Below are 14,139 nucleotides of genomic sequence, written 5' to 3'. Positions count from 1 at the left end.
AAAGGGCGGAGCACAAAAGGCCTAATAGGATAACATCTAGGTAAAGATCCCATGGGACCGGGAGCAGAAGAAATGACTCCAACTGCATACAGAATAGTACCCAAAGTAAGTCCTGGACTGGAAGTTTGAAGTCCATTTTATAGCACTGTTTCTCTCTGTTAGTTCCTGAGTTTAAACTCAACAATGTCTTTCAGAAAGTTCAGAGCTACTATCACATAACAAATGAAACACCTTAACTGATAACAATAACCAGAGCTCTCCTTACCCAGGGAGAACATGTTTCTGTAATTCTCTGGCCTATTGTCTCTGCTGGGATCCTTCTGTGATGGATCAAGAAGCCACTCCTCTCGAATTAGGGACACAGCCATGTCTTCGATCTTCTCCAAAGTCTGAAACAAAACAAAATCCCCACGTGGGACTGGGACTGTTCCACAGCTCCAGCCCACAGTGCCAGAGATCTGCCAGGGTTGGAGAGGATTGAGAGGGGGGAACGTACTGTGTAAAGGGATCTAAAGAAGCTGGGAAGAAGACGGAAATGCACCAGATTTACTGGGGGATAATCAAGAATCATGCAAAAAGAATTTGGAGCAAGTTCTTGGCCAGTACTGCTACAGAGAGTCCAGACATAAAGGGGGATGCCACCCACACTGCCAAGCAGGGCCACGGGGTTTCAGCGAGCAGCAGTACAACTCACCTGGAACCCTGCTGTGAGAAGTGTTGCTGTCATCTCCTGGTCTCCAGGACTTCCCTTCTGGGAAGGGGTAGGACTCTGAGAAGCAGAGATGGCTGAGAGAGGAGAAAGGAGCTGAGTGAGACTAGCCCTGTCCCACAGTTGCAGCAGCCAGCACTAACCCATTCCAAAGACGCTTGTATTTCAGAACATATGCATTTCAGAGATTTTGCACATAAGATGCTGAAGGGCCCCTGGCTGGCTTGGTAGGTGGAGTATGCAGCTCTAGATCTCAGGGTCGTGTGTTCAAACGTTGGGTACAGAGGTTGCTTAAACAAACTTTTTAAAAAATCTTTTTTTGGCAGGGGGAGGGCTCTGGGTCTATAACTATGGCTGCCCACAAGACATCTGCACTTTGATGTCCTGCTCAGCCTGAAGTTACATGTCAAAAATAGAGTACTGGTTTCCTAACAGGAATTGCTTTACAATTTTTTTCTCTCCCACCAAAGCTACATTCAATCCTTGTGCTTCTGTACGGTGTTTCTTTAGGTCCTGATCTCTTGGCAAATGGAGTATGAGAACCAATTTATATCTATTAACTCTATTACCTTTCTGAAGTGTCTACCATGACTGCCACTATCTGCTTCCTACAAATACCAGACATTGCAATACCAAAATTAACAATAGGCTTTAGAACTTTAGACAAGAATCCTATTACTAACCGAAACTGTTTCTATGCTTCTTCTTTAGAAATATTAAAAATCCATTTATATGGAACAAACTGCTATAAACCACATAAGTGAAAAAAATAAATAAATGCAGAGCAAGTACGAGATGAGGCTAGAACACCTTGTTCTGCAAGAAGGTAAGAAGTTCTCAAAAAATTATGGGGAAATGTCAAAAGGACGGAGGAGCCAAACTGAAGGAGCCTCCTCTGACCAAATCGGAGACAATTTAAGCACCAAAATAAAGATGGTAACAAAATAAAGACAGATACAGATATTTTATTTCTGGACTTATGAGTCCATACTGACAAATTAATAAAATGGGGAGGAGGGAACACTCTCTATTATAACAAATAAATGTAGAAGGCATGACACAGAAAATCATCATTTTGTCTTAGTAATCACTGAATCAGTCAAGAAGCATCAATGAATATTAAAACTAGTGTTTTAGGGGCGCCTGGGTGGCTCAGTCGTTAAGCGTCTGCCTTCGACTCAGGTCGTGATCCCAGGGTCCTGGGATCGAGCCCCGCGTCGAGCTCCCTGCTCAGCAGGAAGCCTGCTTCTCCCTTTCCCACTCCCTGTGCTTGTGTTCCCTCTCTCACTGTGTCTCTGTCAAATAAATAAATAAAATCTTAAAAAAAAAAAACAACAAAACAGTGTTTTAGCAACAGAAGTTTGATGAGGACCAGATATTTAAACACACTCAAGGGGTGCCTGGGTGGCTCAGTCGTTAAGCGTCTGCCTTCAGCTCAGGTCATGATCCCAGGGTCCTGGAATCGAGCCCCACACTGGGCTCCCTGCTCGGCGGGGAGCCTGCTTCTCCCTCTCCCACTCCCCCTGCTTGTGTTCCCCTCTCTTGCTATCTCTCTGTCAAATAAATAAAATCTTTAAAAAAAATAAATAAACAATAATAAACACACTCAAGAGTATCTCTCCACAAATTACTTATTAATTATAAAGGGAAAAACAGTATAACTTTACAGTGATCAACCTAGCAAGAATAACCTTAACCAAGTCATCAAAGATACCAACACCAGTAACAGGACAAATTCCTCTGGCACGGCGGAGGAGGCAACAGCACTTCTGGGGTGCTCCTGCCACACGTGCACAACTGGAATTTACACATAAGGAAACATTACACAAACCCAAATTGCAGCCATTCTATAAAATAACCAACCTGTACTCACCAAAAATGTCAAAGTCATGAGAGGCAAAGAAAGGCTGAGGAACTATTCCAAATTAAAGGAGTCTAAAGAAACATGACAACTGACTGCAGAGGGTAATCTTGGACTGGACTCTGGAAGAGCATTACTGGGACAACTGGCAAAACAGAAATATGAACTGTGGACCAGAGTATTTCTGTATCAGCATTACATTTCCTAATTGTGATGCATTTATTGTGGCTATCCAAGAAAATGTTCTTGTGTGAGGAATTATGTACTGAAAGTTACAAAGTGGCATGATACCAGCAAAACCTCAAAAACGCCTATGTTGTTACTACACTGGGATAACAGAAATGTGTGAAGATGTAAAAATCCCCAAAGTCTTTAATTTGTTCGTGAATTTACCAATGGGACGGACAGTCTGTATCTGAAGCCTAAACATTCAAACGCAGATCTTAGGACTGGTCTGTAACAGAAATTCTACTTCCTAGTTCTCCAGGAACTCAACAGGCACTTTCTTTTCTCCTTCTCCCTCCTCATCAATGAAATCTGGCCCCTCACCTCTCTCTTGTGGCCCCTGGGGCACTGGAGATCTGTGCTGGGTTGCCCCAGGTCGGAGCGGAGTATTTGGAAGCTCTGGTGCAGACTCTGAATGCACCACCTCCTCCCAGAGTCCACGTCCATGTCCATGTGCACGGGCTGAGACCTGAAAACAATGGGACAGATGCATTACAAGAAACTCCTTCATGAAAGGAAGCAAACAACATTAAGATCAAGAGCACATCTCTAGGGATATGTGCTTGTTAAAAGGAAGAAGTAGAATTTCATCTACTTCCCACAGGCAGTGAGAACACAAATGAGCTCATTAGCACAGAACAGAAAGGCATCATTTCTGCTGATGCCCTTCCTGCCATTTTGCACTCGCAAGGCATGGGAAGAATGATAAACAGAAACTTAAAGCAGTGCTATTTGGTAGAAAAAACTTTGGTAACACTGAAGAAACCTGAGCTCTGGTTTCAGATCTACCTTTAATTATGAGTGCTGAGAGTAATTCAAGTAACTTAAGCTCTCTACATATTGGTTTCCCATCTGGCAAACAGGAACAGTAATAGCTGCAAAGGATGTTATTAGGATAAAAAACGTACACCCAGCCTTCACGGAAAAAGAACTCCACAAATACAAGCCACAGTGCACTAGAACTATGTTCATCCTCCTACAACAGAAACGGACGCCCAGAATTTATTCTGCTGTGGTGCTAGTGTCCCTCCAGCCCGCTTCCAGACCTCCCAGTCACAGCACGCACACCTCCTTCTACTTACTGGCCGTCCTAATATGTCAATCTGCCTTTCCAAATCCTCCAGCAGGGTCACCACCTCCTCTCCGTTCTCTAGCTGATGTTCCCTCACCAGAGTCTGGAGCTCCTCAGGCAGGATGGTCAAGAACTGCTCTAGCACTAGCAACTCCAAGATCTGCTCCTTGGTGTTCAAATCTGGCCTTAGCCACTGATGGCAAAGTGCGCGGAGCTGGATCAGAGCTTCTCGGGGTCCTAATGTCTCCTGGTAGCATAACTTCCTAAAGCGCAGGCGGAACAGCTCTTGGCCAGGAGGGTTATTTTCATGCAGACTAGATTCCTGGTCCCAGCCATGATCTTCCTCTACCTTGACAATTACAAGGTCTTCTTCAGGAGCTTGGTCAGGTGGGGATGGGGCTAACGACTTTCTTGATTCTGCTGCCATTTAGGGCTGGAAAAGCTCAGGAGGCTTGTTTCCACTACCTTCTTTATCTTCTTAAGAACCTTCCACGGAGCCTTCAATAAGGGCAATTCTTGGGGTAGAGAAACTGTCAAACAATATTAAAGCAAGTCAAAGATCATAGTAATACATTACGACATCTTAACAAACTCCTTACCACAACATGTACCTCATGGCTCAAATCATTTAAGTGATCCTCTCCACTGTTCCAGAAGTAACTCCTTACCTCCTTAGCTTTCTGCCAAACCCCCATCTGGGGAATATTCCCTTCCTTCTGCTTCCTCTCCTTGGGGATGTGGAATACAGCACACAAAGTCAAGAAACCATGTAGACCGGGTCTAACTAAAGTTCTGCATTTAACCTCAGCTGGCCCTCAGTGATGCTGATTTAACTCTTTCAGCATTTGCTACACCATCTATACTGTTTCTACACACTTCAGCTCTCAACCTAACCCTCACACTCAACAGAGACTAATTTCTTTTTCTTTTTTTTTTTTTTTTTTTAAAGATTTTATTTATTTATTTGACACAGAGAGAGCACAAGCTGGGGGGCAGGGGGCAGAGGGAGAGGGAGAAGCAGGCTCCCGGCCAAGCAGAGAGCCTGATGCAGGGCTCAATCCCAGGACTCTGGGATCATGACCTGAGCCAAAGCAGATGCTTAACCGACTGAGCCACCCAGGTGCCCTGAGACTAATTTCTATATAATCTAGTTCAAGGTATTGTCCAGAACTGTCCTAACACCAAAGGCTCTTCTCCACGTAAGTCATTATCCTACTGTGCTCTCCATCTTCCCTCCTGTCTCAAGGCTAATCACTTCCACTGTGCACCTTACCTCCCTCTACAACTCTCTTTGGAGCACTGATCCTGCCTCTCCAAGGAACCTAAATGCCCTAACCACACCTGCAACCCCAAAGTCTATTCCCACACACTAATGACCTTCCACAGTGTTTTATAAATAAAATCATACAGTAGGTAGTCTTTTGAGTCTGGCATCTTTCACTTAGCATAATACATGAGGTCATCAATGTTGTTGCATGTATCAGTAGTTTATTCTTTATATGGATGTATGTTTATCCATTCTCAGTTGAGAGATATCTCAAATCGTTTTCAGTTTTTGATGATTACAAGCAAAGCCACTATGAACATCTGCATATGAGTTTTTGTTTGAACATGTTTTCATTTTACCTGGATAAATGTCTAAAAGTAAAATTGCTGGGTCATATGGTAGGTATATGTATAACTTTATAAGAAACTACAAAACTGTTTTCTAAAGTGGGTGTAACACTTTGCATTCCACTAGTAATATGTGAGAATTGCTTCTTACTCCATTTCCTGACAAGCATTTAATATTGTTTTATTTTTAATTTTAGATATCTGAATGTGTAATGGTATCTCACTATGGTTTTATTATTTATTTGCTTTTATTTTTAACCACTCTCTGCTCTCTCACTATGGTTTTAATTTGCATTTTCCTTCTGTCCAATAATGTTGAGCATCCTTTCACATGTTTATTTGCCATCCGTAGATCTTTGGTGAAGTATCTGCTCAAAACTTCTGCCTGTTTTCAAAATTGATTCTATTTTGGGCACCTGGGTGGCTCAGTCGTTAAGTGTCTGCCTTCGGCTCAGGTCATGATCCCAGGGTCCTGGGATCAGCCTGGCATTGGTCTCCCTGCTCGGCGGGGAGCCTGCTTCTCCCCCCCCCCCCCCCCCCCCCCCCGCTTCTGTTCCCTCTCTCGCTGTGTCTGTCAAATAAAAAAATAAAATCTTAAAAAAAAAAAATTAGATTCTATTTTGAGTTTGAGGATTCCTTACATATTCTAGATACAAGGCCTTCATAAGATATATGATTAGCAAATATTTCCTCCTCTTCATAACAGAAATGAAGTGCCTTTCAAAGAATAGAAATTCATAATGTTTTTGAAATAGAATTTGTCAATTTGTTTCTTTTAGGGATTGTGCTTTTGGTGTCATATCTAAGAAACCTTTGCTTAATCCACGGTCACAAAGATTTTCTCCTGTTTTCTTCTAAAAGTTTTATAGTTTTAGTCTTACCTTAGATCTATGATCCATTTTGAGGTTTGTTTTTTTTTTAAGTAAACTCTACACCCAACCTGAGGCTCAAACTCATGACCCCAAGATCAAGAGTCGCATGCTTCGCCTGCTGAGTCAGCCAGGCAGGCACCCCAAATTTTGAGTTAATTTTTGCACAGAGTTTGAAGTGTGGACAGAGGTTCATTTTTTTTTTTGCACAAAGATACCAAAATGTTCCAGCACTGTTTGCAGAAAAGGTTACTCTTTACCCACTGAATTATCTTTGCCCATCTTTGTCAAAAATCAATTGACCATATATGTGTGGGTCTATTTCTGGAACCTCTATTCTGTTCCATTGATCTATACCTTTATCCTTTCACCAAAACAAAACTGTCTTGATTATTGTGGCTTTCAAAATCTTGAAATCAAGTACTAAGAGCCCTGAAACTTTATGGTATATTATCAAAATTGTTTTGATTTTTATAATTCCATTGACTTTTGATATAAATTCCTACAAAAAGAAACCCTGGAACAGGATTTGTGCTGAATCTATAGCTCACTGACATTTTAATTTCCATTCTATAAACACAATCTGTCTCTCCATTTATTCAAGTCTTCTCTGATTGCTTTCATTAGTGCCCAAACTACCTATTCTTTCTCTTCAGATCATATAAATCTTCGCCTTTTACTATCTATTCTTAAAGGACAAAATAAAATGTTTTCTCCTTGAAAATCCTTTCTTAGGATTCCGACTGAGCCTGGCTGGCTCAGTCGGAAGAGCGCGTGACTCTTGATGTCAGGGTCGTGAGTTCAAGCACAAAACTGGGTGTAGAGCTTACTTAAAAAAAAAAGTAAAAAGTAAAATCCTTTTCTGATGACTCCATTTGGAAGTGACTGCCCTCTTACTCTATATCTCTGTTGCATAAATGCTTATCACTTTATTTGTGATGTTCAAGTGATTTTTATTTTAGGAATATAATGCTAATACAAAATTGGAAAATGTATTCTCTCATTTCACCATATTCATAGAACAAAAGATTTATAACTTGTTTTTTTAAAGTGTTTATTAATGATACTTTTCCTGTAGTTACATATTATTAGTTGCAAAGAAGTTTTGACTTCCTAACTTAACTGTATGTTCCCCATGAGTATAGATCTATGTCTTTTATTTTATTGATGGAATTGACGAACATTCAAAAACTATTATTTATAATACCTAACACAGAATATATCTGTATTTGCTAAAGAGCAAGGTTTAGATAAACCTGGAGGTCCAAAGAGTTCAGTAACAGGGTCCTATTTCTTTGTGGGATAAGTCCTGTGGCCTTTATCTTTGGTCACAGACATCACCTCTTGCCTGCACTTGCAGTGGTTAAGTGTCTCCCTGCCTTTGGTTATTCTTGTATCCCATTTGTGTTCCACATTGCTGCCTGTTGTGGGTTGAACTGCATCCTCCCAAAAGATATGCTGAGGTCCTAACCCCTGATACCTGTGAATGTGACCTCATTTAGAAGTAGGGTCTTTGCAGATGTAATCAAGTGAAGATGAGGTTACACTGCAGTAGAGCAGGGCTTCATACGGTATGACTGGTGTACTTTTAAGAAGAGAAGAGACACAGAAACTGAGACAAAGAGAGAGTCATGTGAAGACAGACACAGAAGAGAGCTATGTGACTACAGAGGCAGAGATCAGGAGTTACAAAGCCACAAGCCAAGGAATGCCAGTAACAACCAGAAGCCAGGAGAGCGTGGCCCTGTCAACACCCTGACTTTGGACTTTTGGCCTCCATAACTGAGAGAGAATAGATTTCTGCTGTTAAGCCACCAAGCTTGTGATACTTTGTTATATAGTATGTTACCCTATGAAATTAATACTCTGCTAGAGAGACTGTTTTAACAAATATGTAATACAACTCATCACTTTAAAATCTTTCAACTGGGAACCCAACTCTTCAGCACAATATGCAAGGCCCTTTATGGTACGTAAACCTGCCTACCTTTATCTGCTATAAGCTCACCTTCCCATAGCTTTTTCCAAACATGGCTTTCTTAAACCTCCATTCTGCTACAGAGCTCTTTACTCTAGCTCAGTGGTTCTCAACAGGGGGCAATTTTGCTCCCTTCTCCCAGGGATATTTGACAATGTCTGAAAACACGTTACAACTGAAGGGAAGGTACGCTATTAGTATCCAGTGGGTAGAGGCCAGAGATGCTACTGAACATCTTCCAATGCATAACAGAGACCCCCCCCCCCCCACAAAGGATGATTTGGCTCCGTGTCAATGCCAAGGTTGATAAATCCTGGTCTAGTTGAGACTATTCAACTCTAACTTAAAAGTCTGAGCTTACCTAGTTCCTTTTTCATGAGGTCTTCCCTATCACCCCCACTCTGTACTCCACCACCCCAAGCAGATTAAGGTGCTACCAAAATATATATATATGTTTTAAGATTTTATTTGTCAGAGAGAGTGAGAGAGGATGAGCAGGGGGAGCGGCAGGCCGAGGGAGAAGCAGGCTCTTTTTTAAAAAAATATTTTATTTGTCAGAGAGAGAGGGTGGGGGAAAGAGTAAGCACAAGTAGGGGGAGAGGCAAGCAGAGGGAGAAGCAGGCTCCCTACTGAGCAAGGAGCCTGATGCGGACTTGATCCCAGGACCCCGGGATCAGGACCTGAGCCAAAGGCAGAAGCTTAACCAACTGGGCCCCCCAGGCAACCCCCAGCCTTGTCTAATTTTATTTATTTATTTTTAAAGATTTTATTTATTTATTTGAGAGAGAGAAGAAGAGATAGAGAGCACGAGAGGGAAGAGGGTCAGAGAGAGAAGCAGACTCCCCGCTGAGCAGGGAGCCTGACACGGGACTCGATCCCGGGACTCCAGGATCATGACCTGAGCCGAAGGCAGTCGCTTAACCAACTGAGCCACCCAGACGCCCAGCCTTGTCTAATTTTAAAGAAATTTTCTTCCTCTTCTGTCCACACTCTCTAAGTAAGGGTTTGTTTTTGTTTTTAAGTTTCTATTTATTTTTTTAGTAATCTCTACACCCAACATGGGGCTCAAACTCACAATACAGAGATCAGGGGTCTCATGCTCTTCCCACTGAGCCAGCCAAGCACCCCTCTAAGTAAGGGTTCTTTTTTTTTTTTTAAAGATTTTATTTATTTACTTGACAGAGAAAGACACGGCGAGAGAGAGAACACAAGCAGGGGGAGTGGGAGAGGGAGAAGCAGGCTTTCTGTGGAGCAGGGAACCTGATGCGGGGCTCGATCCCAGGACCCTGGGATCATGGCCTGAGCCGAAGGCAGACGCCTAACGACTGGGCCACCCAGGCGCCCCCCTCTAAGTAAGGGTTCTTAATGTTCCTGAAGTTATTGGATGGGTGTCAGGTCTGTGAACTCTGCTGAAATTGACTATAAACTTTTGTGTCTATGGACTTTTTTCTAGAGAGAAATTCTGTTTTCATGTGATCGCAGAAACCCTACCCCACCCTTCCCCTCCTCCAGAAAAAAATATACTCCTGAAAAAGCCACTGCTTTGAAGACTTATGTCAGGAAGTATATAGATGTACTCTGATTTTCCTTCTAAGGGCCTGTCTCTCCTCTTTCTTTGTAGACCATAGGTCTGTGGTTTTATCTTGCATGTCTCTTGCCAACTGCTTTGGGATAAGCTGCCTTTGGTTGTGCTCTTTTCCACCGTCTGCAGGGCTGCCATTGTGATCTTTCTGGAATACATATAAGTAATGCAACTTTCTTGCTTAAAAAGACATACAGAGGGGGGCGCCTGGGTGGCTCAGATAGTTAAGTGGCTGCCTTTGGCTCAAGTCATCTCAGGGTCCTGGGATAGAGCCCTGCGTTGGGACCCCTACTCGACAGGGAGCCTGCATCTCCCTTTCCTGCTCCCCCTTGTGCGCTCCCTCTTTGTCAAATAAATAAAATCTTAAAAAAAAAAAAAGACATACAGAGGAAAAGGTCACTGCCACAAACATTTGCAAGAAAACCATGGCCATGGGCACACATTTACAGTACTCTACATAGTGTGGTAAGTCCTATATTTGGACCATGTGAAAAATATCTGCAATTTTGTAGAGAAGTGGGGAAATTTCCTGGAATAGTGAGAGTTGAGGGAAGAGTGAATCTGGGCAAGAAGTTGAGATTTTTTGGAGAGTTTGAGACAAGGGGTAATCAATTTTGTTTTGAACAGCCAGGATTAATATCCACGGTTTTATTTTTTTTTAAAAGATTTTATTTATTTATTTGAGAGAGAGAATGAGAGAGAGAGCGAGCACATGAGAGGGGATAGGGTCAGAGGGAGAAGTGGGACTTGATCCCGGGACTCCAGGATCATGACCTGAGCCTACGGCAGTGGCTTAACCAACTGAGCCACCCAGGCGCCCAATATCCATGGTTTTAAATTAATTTATTTTTTAAGTCAATTAAAATTTAATAAATTCTTAAATGTTCTTAAAATAGCTACTTATGTTTTAAAAACTTAAAAGATCATTACCATGGGACATTAATTTTAAGTTCTAATTGTTTAGAATGTGATGCTGCATAGTTTCCCCATGTTGTCTGAATTTCCTTAAAGCCAACGTTCATCTTTACTGAAAAACTGGCCATCTTCCGTCTTATAATCAATCCTTATCAACACTAGCTAAAAAATACTTCAATGTTAAGTGTGCACCATTCAAGAACTTTATATTAAGATATTAAATAATTAACATATTAAATGATATTAAATAGTCTCAATAGTGAGACCGATAGAAGTCATCTAATTACCAGCTTTGTTCATAATTTACACCAAATCAGCCAACCAGTCTTGTCCATTCCCCACCCTGATTATTCTTTTTAGTAGCTCTTTTTCCACTTTTTAGTCTCTTCCCTCTCCAATCAAGTTTTTGACAATTACAACCTATAACTAATCAAGTACAAAGATACAGACTACAAAAATTAGTCTATTATTTACCTTCCTCTCAGTTTCATGTATACACATCTGCATTAAATTGGTAAGCACCTTATGGGTAAGGACTGCTTCTTACATCCTCTTTTAAGAATACCAGGTCAAGGGGCACCCGGGTGGCTCAGTTAAGTGTGGGACTCCTGATCTCAGGGGTGGAGAGATTGAGCCTGGGGAGGGCTCTGCACTCAGCATAGAGTCTGCTTGAGATTCTCTCTCTGCCCCTCCTCCATGAGCTCTCTCTCTCAAATAAATAAATAGGGGTGCTTGGGTAGCCCAGTCAGTTAAGCATCTGCCCTCAGCTCAGGTCATGATCCCCACAAAGGGCTCTCTGCTCAGCAGGGAGTCTGCTTCTCTCTCTCTCCCTCTGCCCCTCCCCGCTGCTTGTGTGTGCGCACAAACACTCTCCCTCTCTCTCAAATAAATAAATAAATAAAATCTTTATAAATAAATAATTCTCGGGGCGCCTGGGTGGCTCAGTGGTTAAGCGTCTGCCTTCAGCTCAGGTCATGATCCCAGGGTCCTGGGATTGAGTCCTGCATCCGGCTCCCTGCTTCTCCCCCTGCCTGCGGCTCCCCCTACTTGTGGGCTCTCTCTGACAAATAAATTAATCAAATCTTAAAAAAAAAAAAGAGTCCGAGGCTTAACCCACTGAGCCACCCAGGTGCCCCACAACTCAGATATTTTAAAGCATTATTTTTTTAAGAGGTAAGAAGGAATGTTTTCTTCCTTAGGACTAAGTAAGTCTACTCTGGGATGTCTGGGAACTGAAAATAAAACAAGAAAGTGATTTTTCAGGCTTTAAAGATCAAGAAAAAATAAATGAAGCAAAAATTGTCCTTTAGAGTTATCTCAAAGAGCAGAAGCCGGTTTTAATATCGACCACATTTCACACTCAACCACAGCACAAATTCAAAATACTTATGCATTTGTAAAAACTATGATTACTGCATAAATACACTTAACTGAACTAACCAAACCACAGAAATCCGGATTGTTCTCGGAGGTGGTAGTGGCAGTCTTCCTGTGGCCCGACAGAATGACTCGTGAGTGACTTGAGTTTTGGAAACGGGGCCCCTCCAGAAGTTCCCAGGCACCTACCTCAGTAACCCTTCCTAAACAAGGTAAGTATTTAGAGTAAGGCTGAATTCCATATTACCCCCAAATTGTGAAAACTGTGTTTTGTACAATTATCCAGTCAATACACCACCATTTTCTGAATACACTACAAAGAGCAGAGGAGCAAAAGTAGGTTTCCAAGGATAATTAGGGCTTCCAAAAGCAAAATATTAAAGAAAAAAAAAAAGAGAAAATCGTATTTTGAAGGAAATGCAAAATTGCTAAGTAAAAACAGTTCAGGCGGTGGAAGCAGCTGGATAAACGATAACGTGGGGGCGGTTTCCCATTTTAAGACAGATAACAGCACAAAAAGAGCAGCGGGATGAAGAAAGCGAACCCCCAGGAGCGAGTCCTGGTAGAGAGTCTGGGGCCGCGGCCTAGGCCTGCGCCCGCGGGGGTCCAACCCCCGGCGCCCCTGCAGCCCGCGGCGCACCGCGTCTGGGCCCCTCTGCAGACCCTCCGGCCCGTCCCCAGCGGCGGCCTAGTCTGGCCACAAAGCGCTCCCCTCCTCCGCCCGGAGCCCGAACCGTTACTCACCGCGAGCTCCAGGGGCGGCCCGGGGTGGGGAAGGCGGGCTGCAGAGGACGGACGCGCCCGGGGGAAGGGCGGGGAGGAAACCCGCAGACAGCGGCAAGCCGACCGGGACCTCCAGCCCCTAACTTCCAAACCCGCGGAGGCGCAACATGGACCAACGCGCATCTTGTCTCGAGGCACTTCCGGAAGCTCTCTAGGAATCCTGGAGGTCTGGAAGCTCTATGGTCAGCCGGCTGAGGGCTCCGGGTCGCCGGCGCCTGCGCGCCGCTCTGTCCGCGGGCGGGAGGGGGAAGGTGGGTGCAGGCTCGGGTCCTGCAAGCGCTTGGAGACCCCGGCACTTTGCTGTCCTCCAGGGCTTCTGCATAGACTGCCAGTTGCTTGAGGAATTCCTGCCAGCCACAGTTCATAGCCTTTGGAATCCCCTTTGGCACCGAGTAATAGTCTTGTTAAAAAAATCATGGTGATTGAGTATAAATTCCCAGCGAATCATTACATGTGTTCAGCCCTTTCCTATCCTACTGAATTGCAACCTCTTACAAAACCTGCTTTGCGGCTGAGCTTTTTGAATGCTCAATTTGTGAGGGACGCTTCGCTAGTAGACCCTAGTTTTCACACCACTAAGTTGGGGAAGCAGATATATGATCTCAGTAGGTTACTGAGGACTCTTGCCAAGGAGACAGTGTTTCAGATGGCTCTGAAGAACTGCTCTCAAGCTTGTTAGCTTTGTATGCAAAAACGGGAAGAGTATGCATGCTAGCCAGCAGCTCTCCAAATCCTTGACTCAGAAGGTATAATTTGTTCGGTTGTAAAAATTAAGATTTACTGATTTCCACAGACATAAATCTTAATTTACACATCATCTTAATGCATTATGTTTCTATTATATTGGATTGTTCAAAACTAGTGCCTTGCAGGCCTGTGCTTCACTGGTTTTCTGGTTCTTCCTGTTTGGGGATCTCTTTGAGGTCACTTGAGATGATCACAGAAGGCTGACATTAGTCACCTACTTAGGTGTTAGTGCACACTTTATATCTCCGTTGTGTTAAAGTTTTAACTTTTCAGACTAAATAGGATTTGGGGGGTGGGGGTTGAGGAAAATGTCTTATTTGTGTTGTTTTGCCTCCCCTCCCCATTTTTATTCCTTCAGCACCTTTCCTAACCACCCACTTATTTTCTCAGATGCCCCTCCAATCTTC

General features: G+C 43.2%; 1 protein-coding gene across 1 annotated transcript in view; it reads right to left on the bottom strand.

Moving 5' to 3' along the window:
* Positions 1 to 13,113, bottom strand: part of ZKSCAN8 (zinc finger with KRAB and SCAN domains 8) — a 35,418-nt gene extending 22,305 nt beyond the window's left edge. The window contains exons 1-5 of the mRNA XM_025858520.2: positions 12,947 to 13,113; positions 3,878 to 4,397; positions 3,120 to 3,264; positions 695 to 786; positions 266 to 389 (exon numbers count right to left, since the gene is read on the bottom strand). Of these exons, the coding sequence (XP_025714305.2) occupies positions 266 to 389; positions 695 to 786; positions 3,120 to 3,264; positions 3,878 to 4,294 (778 nt within the window). The 5' untranslated portion in view covers positions 4,295 to 4,397; positions 12,947 to 13,113. The remainder of the gene's footprint in view (positions 1 to 265; positions 390 to 694; positions 787 to 3,119; positions 3,265 to 3,877; positions 4,398 to 12,946) is intronic.
* Between the last annotated feature and the right edge of the window lie 1,026 nt (positions 13,114 to 14,139).

The sequence above is a fragment of the Callorhinus ursinus genome, unplaced genomic scaffold (genome assembly GCF_003265705.2).
Source record: "Callorhinus ursinus isolate GAN/ISIS: 27379988/994484 unplaced genomic scaffold, GSC_fseal_2.0 scaffold109, whole genome shotgun sequence".
NCBI lineage: Eukaryota > Metazoa > Chordata > Mammalia > Carnivora > Otariidae > Callorhinus > Callorhinus ursinus.
This window is presented reverse-complemented; position numbering and strand designations above follow the sequence as displayed.